The 10338-nt window shown below is 42.7% G+C and overlaps 1 protein-coding gene across 1 annotated transcript; it reads right to left on the minus strand.

Moving 5' to 3' along the window:
• Positions 1-271: 271 nt before the first annotated feature.
• On the minus strand, positions 272-9742 carry LOC111863481 (gamma-glutamyl hydrolase-like). The gene is made up of 7 exons (XM_023849832.2): positions 9588-9742; positions 8081-8201; positions 6418-6468; positions 5079-5308; positions 4494-4600; positions 1107-1335; positions 272-522 (listed from the first exon to the last, which is right to left on the minus strand). The coding sequence occupies exons 1-7, from the start codon at positions 9688-9690 to the stop codon at positions 401-403; spliced, it is 963 nt and encodes a 320-aa protein (XP_023705600.1). The 5' UTR covers positions 9691-9742; the 3' UTR covers positions 272-400.
• Positions 9743-10338: the final 596 nt, after the last annotated feature.

A 10338-nucleotide genomic window follows, 5' to 3' on the forward strand; every position in this document is an offset into this window, starting at 1 on the left:
GATTGATGTGAACTGAATTTACTTCGCGCTTGTCTAATTTTATCTATAAAAATTATAAATTTAATATAATTTTTATATTTCCTCGGGGTAACAATTTATTTTTGTGAAGTATGATACTGTGTACTAATTGACCTGCCCCTCACTGGGTGGTGAGAAATGTAACTCGGTTACCCCTTGCCCCAAGCCCGGCGTGTAGTGAAACTTCCACGAGTTCCGGACAAATTTTCGGTTGTGTATGTCTATAAAATTACTTAAGAATCATTTTAAAGTGTAATTTTACTAAAATTAACTATTGTTTTATTTTAAATTCGGTGATCTGGACGTTTCGATTCTCCGAACAGTCGAGAGCTTCAGTTCGGATTATCGAGGCTGCCCTGCATAACTCTGAGGTGGAATACAGTCAGAGTGGAAACTCGTAGCACTGTTCGAACACTGTGTAGTTCGCTGTGTATTTCACTGGGTGCTTGTAGATCATGTATTCTTCTTCCTCAGACGCAGGAAACTTATGCCCGCTCTTTCGAGCTGCAAAGAAGGGAACAGTTTTACGAGTATGTATTCACTAGCACAGAGAGCGTTGAAAATTCAACGAAAATTTGTTGCTGTTAAACTGTGTCTAAAACATCTTTGATGTTAGGTCATAATCAGTTCCGCCATCATTAGAAAGTCGCTAGATTATAATTGCGACATACGATGGGGACCATAATCCCCATAAAAGTTAAGGTAAAAGTAAAGCTATCCCTGTAGCAGGCCGTGGAGGCCCATAGGGTTGTGAGACGTCGAGGCTCCCACATTTTTAGACAATCGACTCACAGATAGCAGTGAGGTTGTCAGCCTTACGCGCCGGCAGACCTTTACTCCCAGGAAGATTCCTGGTACTCATTTCTGTTAGCGGCTGAGTCGACCCCAGGGCCACAGTGCTGCTGGAGAAAATATATGGGATTTGTTTTTCCCGTAAGGTTTCCTACTTGTGGTATGACGTAGTCGCAGGAATGGTTTAGACAGACTATAAGAACGTCATTATTGAATTCGGAGCATAGAACGTATCGAGAAAAAGCGTTTCTATTCTGTATAATCTGCTTCATTTGGGATTACTGGATTTTTCTTACCCTCATTTACGAAGAAATTTCCAAAATACTGCGAGACCCGAACGGCTTTTGCAGAGTGGGGATGATTTTTATCCCTTCTCCATTCATAAACATTCTTCTCTGGGTGAAACTGCAGCCCGTAAATTGGATATCTGCTGTGCTCCAACGTGGATATGAACTCCAGGCCGTTTGAATCTTCGTTCGTCGTCATAAATCGCCAGTCGTCATTCAGTTCTAGCGCCGTCATATTCTGAAACACAAGATTTCTACAGGGTGTTCATTTTAAATAGCGCAGAATCACAGGAGTCGTACGCTTTCCCAGTCAAGTCGACCCTCAAATATTTCTTTACGCTCTAGTTTAATGTTATTTTCTCATTGACCAATGATCTCAAATCATTGCCCAGGTCATGAATACGTGGATCTATACTTCCACTCCTCGGTACGTCTTCATGGCGTAGTGCTTAATTAGTTACGTACAGAAATAGCTTTATCGTTCTGTACTCCTCTCGCTTAAGAGTCCTCTTAACTTTAGATTTTCAGACTAAAATTTGTTGACGCACTATGCTACAAACCGGCAGGTTGTGGGTTCGGTTCTCTATAAGGTTACTAGATATTTCAATTGATTTAATCCTTTCAGCCGCACTATGGCCGTGGAGTCGACCCAGCCTCTAATAGAAATGAGTACCAGGAATCTTCCTGGGGTAAAGCGCGGCCGGTGCGTAAGGTCGAGGACTCCACCTCCATCTGTTAGCCGACTGTTCATAAAATGTGGGAGCCTCGACGTCTCACAACTCTATGGGCCTCCACGGCCCGTTAGAGGGATAGCTTTACCTCATCCGACGCGCATTACATGGGCCCTGTGTTATATGCTAATAATGATTATAGTGAAGAGTAAATATTATGCACATTTTCATTGTGTTATTTTCCTCATTCTGTTACTTCCCCTCTCTTTCTTCAGTGTTATAACCTGTTTGCTACGTCATTAACCCAAACTTTCAATTAACCACGATTTACCTTATTAAATGCAACTGCAGCAAGTAGCCTGTTATCTGAAACTTCCCATCTTCACATTTCAAACTTAGTTCACTGGAATTTTCTACTCGACACTACGTAAATACGTAAGATAAAGCCCAGTCATTGTGATAGAGATACAAGCCAGCCGTGAGCTTCAGACGTCTGCCTGCCATATCAGCAGTTCAAGTTTAAACATTGCAATAGGAAAGTGATCGAGTTCCAGGAAGGGTAGCCTGGCGTAGGCTGCCGTTGGTAACCTTTTTCTGATCTTATAGAATCCCGACATATCCTTGCAATTTACAGCGAACCCTCGCTAATCCGGATCCGAATATAAACAGTTCTGTTCACGGGTGAGTACATACTTTAAAAGACACATTGGATTTAGGAACAAGAGGAGTTTCAGACTGTGTTGAGGGCATCTGGAGAGACTGATACCACGCAAGAAAATATCGCAAGATTAGCTTGAGCTGGCTGAAGAAGACCCTGGATGTCAGCTTCTGACACAGGAAGAAATTGTTGCAATGATATCTTTTTGTGTTTATTTTCATCGGCACAGTATGTATTATTAAATTTCCAATTTATTTATTTTATAAGTATTTTTGTTGTCTTCTAGTCCTGTTTTCGTTTTATTAATCCGGATTAGCGAGGATTTGGTGTATTTAATTTGTCTGTACTCTCGCTAGCCCCAACTGTATAGCATCGACTGTGTGACAGTGAGTAATGATTTGGCAACTCTTTGAAATGAAGTGGTCGTGACCTGACTTTATGGTATTATCCCAGAATTTTCATCAAGGGACTGTGGGAATGGGAAGAATGTGAAAAAATGCGGTTGTGGCCTATTTTATGGTACTATCCCACAACTTATCTCAAGGAATTGGCGAAGAGAGAAGTATGTGGAGGTAGTCGTGACTTAATTAAAATACTATCCCAGAATTCGTATCGAGAACTTCTGGAAAACCACCACGAGAACCTCGGTGAAGTTAGTCAGTGTCCCGGGATGGGATTCGAACCAGTCACTTCCCAAATACAAATGACAAGTGTTACTGATTGAGCGAACTTGCTCCACGTTCTCTTTCTTGAGCAAAAATACTTTTTATTTTTGCATTCCATTCAAATTTCACAAGATACGGTCAGCGGCAACGAACATCCGGGTACCGTGAGTCAGGGGATGACTTGAGTGTTTGAGCGATTTCGCCCCATACCGTGATTTAATGACCCCTCCTGTCCGCCTCGAAACAGCATTGGCTGAATCACGTTTTTGTGCCTTCCCAGTTGTATATTTTATTTGCGAGCACTCTTTCGCTTTCAGATGGTTGCATGCTTGTGACTGCACTCTCTGGCATCTGGGGTTGAAATATATGACAACAGTGCTACATTCTTCCAACCGAGTTGGGACTTGATTTATTACACGTAGGTGGGATCCGCTATAACTATCTCCGTGCAGCTGCCTCCTTTTTAAGAAGCTGATAGTTGCGCAGCTATTGGAGAGATTTTCCAACGATTTATGGCACTTCATTGCCGTATTCACAATTGACTGCCATTGGTCTCGAACTCACGCTCCACAGTAGTACTCCCTCAAGACGGAAGATTTCCCATCGTGGCGACCCAGATGAGGTCATGTGGGATTTGTGGTGGACGGAAGTGTCATTTTGGCAGGTTTTCCTTCCAGTACTTCAGTTTCCCCTGACAATTATTTCAGCTTCTGCCCCACACACATCTGTCACGAAGGGCTGGTGCAGTAGGGCCGGTGTGCGAAGTCGACTCAGTGTCAGCCCAACCCCACACAAAGAAAGACAATAGAGAGACTCCTATTAGTGTGATGCTTGGTTCGAATCCCGAAGGCGACACTGGCCATCCTGTCTGAAATACTTCGAAACTTTCCTTGATCCCTCCAGATAAATACCGGTTTCGGTAGCTCAATTAGCTCATGTCCAATTCCTTCCAAATTGTTTTCAATCTATCAGTCGTCAGCCATCTTACCATCTAACACAGTGTACCCAATTGGCAACGCTGTAGAATAAGGCTCAGTTACGTAAGAATTGGTAGGGGAAAGTTTCCCTACGCTTAAATGATTAGGCACTACACCATGAGGGCATATAGATCCACGTGTTATTGGCATCGGCATTAGATAGAGGTGAGTGGTCAGTTTCACGCCCCGACCGCTTTACCTCCCCGAGTAAGAGCCTCCGTTTCAATTGGATAGGAGGCTGGGTGGGTCCCAGAGTCGGTTTTGACCTTGTGGATAAGAGAAAATTCTCTTGTTTCTCCCAGGACTTGAACTCCGACCCCTCTGCCGTCTAGCCCACAGCTATTCGCTATACCGACTGATCTATCCTGGCTCCGTAGGACTCGGTAGACAAATTCTCAAGGTTCTGATCTCTTCATGTTTCATACCTGTTTAGTTAAGCAGTATCGGTGAAAATTGGCTGTGACGTTTTCCTTTGTTAAGATTCCTATGATGTCACTGGGCGCGCTGCCGAATAATCTACTGTTGAATGATCCTGAAACAGTAAATGAAGAATGCGTCTAAAGATATCTTCGACGTTTCGTGATCACCAAATAGGTACGCAAGTCGTTACGTCATTATTAGAAAGGCAGTTTTGATTCGACAGACAGTCGGAAGTCTGGGAGCCGGAGGTTAGAGTCTTTATTTGCGTTGTTAGCAGCCGCTACCTAGCAACGACTAGTGAACAGACAAGACTTTATGTGTGCTGGAGTTATAGTAATCTATAGATTGTGTAAATGATTGTGATTGGTATAATTATTTTTGTAGTTACGAGTCATAAGCGTTAAATAAATCCAATTATCAACCCAAACCCTGTGTGTAGTCACAACCACGTGATAATATGATTAGAATCAAACGCGCTCTACCGGAGATCTCACTGAACACACGGAGGACTTTGCTTCCGTAAGGTTGGCTACTAAATGTGTGACGTACCCTCAAAGTAAATGCCTAAATGGAGTTTGATTTCGACTTACCTCGTTTGAACTCAAGTGGAAGCGCTTCGTTATAGCTGTAACACGACGCACGGTGTTCCACGTTGTCCGATGCAAGATATGTGAGCAGTTCGAATCCAAGGCAGATCCCCAAGATAGGGAAGAAATCACCGGCTTCGTTCATCTTTTTTGCCAGTTCATATAACTTTTGTCCTGCCTCTGCATATCCACCGGGTGTGTCAAAATATGTTCCCCCGCCAGGTAATAAAATTCTGTGTAGGAAAATACAGGTATAAGCAGCCTCTTAATCACTTAGAAGCGGTGATTGCCCTACCGTTTTGGTATGTGACTGAACTAAGAATTTCTGACGCCCGTGAGCAGATAAGGAATGGTTTGAAATGAGATTAAGAAATTAAAAAAAAAGTACAAAAACATGCCACATGCGTTTTCATATATGATTGAAACTCATGCGAAGTAAAATTTTGCTCTGTAGACCATTTTTGGTTTCTGAGTGTACAAGCCAGGACACGTGCGCATGGTAAAATTATTTGGGCCCCTCGTGCGCATACCGTTATTTTCCTGAGGATAACACCCACGCAGTTTCATAAATTTCCGTAAATTACTGAAACTTATTGAACGTCTCTCCAACCGTTTTCGAGTAATTCAACCTTCTGTTTAGGAACCCATCTGAAAACAGCTGAAATGTTAATATTCACGATGATTCGACCTATGAGGGAAACTCTTGAATTCCGAATCCACTTATTCGTATTCGGCGGGGGGCGGGGGGACTGAAAACGTGTAAATCCATTAAAATCCACTACTTTCTCGTATATGCCACGTGTATCAGTATGTAAAAATATATTTGCGAATTAACCTTTATTATGCCTAGGAAGGACATCCTGTTTGTTATACTGTATGCTTCTAATTCGATTTCTCCTTTCCTTATCAGTTTACAGTATGATAATTAGGTTGTTAATATTATCGGTTGCCCCTGGAAGACCGCGGCTTCCTCTTTTGAAAAAACTAATTTAAAGCACGGTGTAATTATGTTTATCAGGAACTCTGCATTCTGCCCACACAGTGTATTTCTGTGTTCCGTATGGTTCTCACAGTAAACAGCGACTGTTTCCCTAAACAGCATTAACCGGTTTGGCATTTTACCGGAGACGTAATGTGTTTCCTGTGAGGCACGGACTGAGTTTTCTGCTCACAGAGTGTATTTGTGTGTTCCGTATGGTTCTCACAATAAACAGCGACTGTTTCCCTAAACAGCATTAACCGGTTGGGCTTTGTAGCGGAGACGTAGTGTGTTTCCTTTGAGGTACGGACTGGATTCATATAGTATATCATCGTGATACGTGTCTCCGGCATTTGTACTTACCCGTTCACATAACTGGCGATGTTTTTGTAGTAATCGTCCGTTTTATTGATCCTGGTGAAAAAAGGAAAACGTTAATTATGGAAATGTATTTATTTTAATATAAATAAATATATAAATTATAACTTAGGTGCACGCGGTAGCGTAGTTGATTGAGGCACTGTGCTACAAGTCGCAAGGTCGCGGGTTCGATTCCCGATGAGGTCATTGGATTTTTCAACTGGCCTAATCCTTCCAGCCACACCGTGGCAATGGGGTTGACTCAGCCTCTAACTGAAATAAGTACCAGGAATCTTCCTGGTGGTAAAGGGCGGCCGGGTCTAAGGCTGACAGCCTCACCGCTGTGATCCGATGTGGGAATCTCAACGTCTCACAACTCTGTCGGCCTTCAAGGCCTGATACAGGGATAGTTTTACCTTTTCTACCTTGGAAGTATTCCACTGATTATCTAACATTTAGTTAGTTCATTTGGTGGATTCAGCACTTGCCTGGCTACTAAAGCGCCACATCTGTAGCCGGGATATAATATTTTCTCAACACGTGGGTTTAAATTAAACAACTAGAAGAAATATCACTTCGAAAATTAAACAATTCCTATATGTTTTAGATACAGCATTCCGTTGAGGATTCCCTCCTTCAAAATAGGACTTAACCCTTTCAATAATAATTTTGTTTAAATTGACGTTCTTTTGTTTCTGTATTTCATCGTTACTGTCTGTTTAATACGTGACACCTCCAGTAGCCAACCTTACGGAACAAATGTCCCTGTGTGTTCAACGAGATCTCCGGTATGGGGATTTTGGTTCCCGTCGTGTGTTGAAAATTAATTCCAGCAACTCTCTTGTGACGACGTATTCACCATCTGGTGATGATGCATCCTCAGAGATGCTTTAGACATAGTATACGAGCCCCCCCCCCCCGATCCAAACATACGTATATTTTCAGGTTTTCACTGCAGTGATTGTTCAGATTCTGGTCCTCTGGGTTGACACCGTATAGTCTTGCAGGCGGATACCGACATTTCAGAAGTACATTCTGCCTCCATCTTTAGAGTTGAACTGTATAAGTTCTGGAATTGGCTCGGTTTGACATTGGCTTGAATCATGCTCTTTCTTTACCCTATCCCTTGGGTCTCATGACCGTTTTTCCTTTAACCTGACGATATAACCGAGCCAATTCACGGACCCACACACTTCAATCCTGTAGATGGAGGCAGCATGTTCTTCCGAAATGTCGGAATTCGCCTACAATAGTACAGGGTGTCATAACCAAGATGATCACATGTCTATGCATACTCTGCCATCTTTTGGCAAACATATGGAAGTACAGTGGAACTATGCATACTCTGCCATCTTTTGGCAAACATGTGGAAGTACAGTGGATCTGATGCTCTCACAGCAGTGGCTATGAAGTGTTATATCTTCTGCTTGCTGTCTGTTTCGCTTGACTTGCTCTTCTAATGATGGAAGAGATTTGTTTCTCCGAAACATCGGTTATGTCCCAGAAGATATAATTCTTCACGTGCATGTTTTCATGTGTCGTTGAGTCGACACGCTGAGAAATACTCAGTAGTGAAATAGAGATAATGCATTCACTGTGATATTTGTCGCTCTAGTTGAGTAGGTTACAAGGAAATAGTTACTTAAGTATGCAAACTGATATTTACATGACCGGGACAACCCTGGCTCCAGCACCTTCCAAGAACTTGACGTACGAAGCCGCGATGTAGCTAACACGAGGGTCTAGCTGTGGGTCGCTTTCCATAATCAACTCCTGAGCAAGTACTCCTAGTGGCACACAGATTAGCAGTATTAGCAATGAGCTTGCTTAAACGCACCATCCTTCCATTTATGGACTTTGATTAACGCTTCTGAAAATTACAGAATACCTCTGTATAACCTAGATACTAAAAGCACTGTAAAATAATAAGTAGTGAAAAATTATGTCGAAGCATATAGGGTGGTTGAAATATGTTATTAAGAACATTAAAATACATACAGTGAACTCCCGATTATGCGTGCAAATAAATACGCGGATAAACACGGATAATCCAGAGACTTGGAAATACATGCATAGCATGAGATTTACTTAATTATCTCGAATACCGTAAGATTTACGGGATAAGTACAACGCACAGAAAATATGGGTTTCATTTTGTCTGCATCTTTTGTCCGAAATATTTTCCGCTTCCATAAATATTTAATGAGCTGCTCACAAAAGCGCAGGTGTAGGTCTTCATGTAGAATGTTGGTTAAAATTTCCTACCTAAATTATGACCCTATCATAGGGCCGCGCCATAGCTGAAGCGGTTAGTTGCTTGCTTCCCACCGCGGCGGCCCGGGTTCGATATCGGGTTTGGTCAAGTGGGATTTGTGGTGGACAAAGTGGCGCTGGGGCAGGTTTTCTCCGAGTACTTCGGTTTCCCCTGCCAATCTTCATTCCACCAATTGCTCCACAATCACCCTCACCTATCATCTGGGGCTGGTACAAGAGGCCAGAAGTGGCCGCAGTACAATGGACTTAGTCCCACCCACTAGCAATAAAGAAAATTACCCTATCGTAAGATTCTCCAGTATGAGTTCGTGCGAAAATTGTTCCATCAGTTCCCGAGTTGTTTCATGGAGGGGACGAATTCGGTTAGGAGCTCCGCGAGGTTAAAACCGCGACAAAATATTCCGCAAACCGGATGATCCGAGCATGTATGATCGGGAATTTTCTGTACTTGCAAAATTACTTACTTACTTATGGAGCCGAGCCCTTCTTGAGGAGCCGCAAATTCTGCAGCTACTCAAGAACTTCCCAGCACTTTATGGAACCCGAAGGTTCATCACCGTGCTCACAAGAGCCCTCCACTGGTCCCTATCCTGAGCCAGATCAATCAAATCCATACCATCCCATCCTATCTCTCCAAGATCCATTTTAATATTGTCCACCCACCTACACCTTGGTCTTCCCAGTGATCTCTTTCCTTATGGCTTTCCCACCGATATCCTATATATATTCCTTTTCTCCCCCTTTCGTGCTACATGCCCTGCCCACCTCATCCTCCTTGACTGCGGTGTAGAACTTATATAATTACATAATTTTATTGATTTTAGTTTTGAAACAAAGATACAATGATAATAACATTTAAAATACAAACAATATTGGTGCACTAAAGATTGTCGTTATACCTATAATCGGGCGATTGTTTAAAGTTGATTCCACGCATGCGCGCTGCCCAATGGCGAACAGTAGGAGACAGATGAAGAGCATCTCACGTGTTGATCCAGACATGAAGCTCTCCTATGTTAATTTGAACTGTAATGGGATAATTTGGCGTTCCTTTTGCAGATATACAGACAGACCTTGTTGGCCTACGCTCGGATTACGCTCCTAGACGTGAAGCTCTAAATTATCACTGACGCCACAGATAGCAATGTTTGCACGTAACACCATCCAAATCTCCGTGCAATAAAATGAAGATTGTCTTCTTGCGAAAACCGCGATGCAAAGTCTGTTTCGTGTCGGGAGCTACAGGGTGATTCACTCGGAAAAGTACCCGAATTAATAATTATAAATCACGCAGTAATTTTCGGATGGAAACAGAAACATGGTGGGTACATAACCTCGGTAGATATGAAGGTAATTGGGTTCCAGAAGATGATGAAATTGATCGTCTGGAGTCAAGGACAGGCATGCACCTGGTCAGATTCATTTTCATCGGTAAATTAATCCGGGCCTCCCTCATAGTTATTCCTCCTAGCACGAACCCGTCATTTGGGGTTATGACGTCATGTAGTTTGGTATATGGTCACCAACGTTTCGAAGGAACTACTACCTGCAGCTTCATGTTAAGTGAAAAAAGTAAAAGTAAAGGTGTCCCTGCAACAGGCCGTGGAGGCCCATAGGGTTGTGAGATGTTGAGGTTCCCACATTTTCTAG

Source organism: Cryptotermes secundus, unplaced genomic scaffold, assembly GCF_002891405.2.
Source record: "Cryptotermes secundus unplaced genomic scaffold, Csec_1.0 scaffold1379, whole genome shotgun sequence".
Taxonomy (NCBI): Eukaryota; Metazoa; Arthropoda; class Insecta; order Blattodea; family Kalotermitidae; genus Cryptotermes; species Cryptotermes secundus.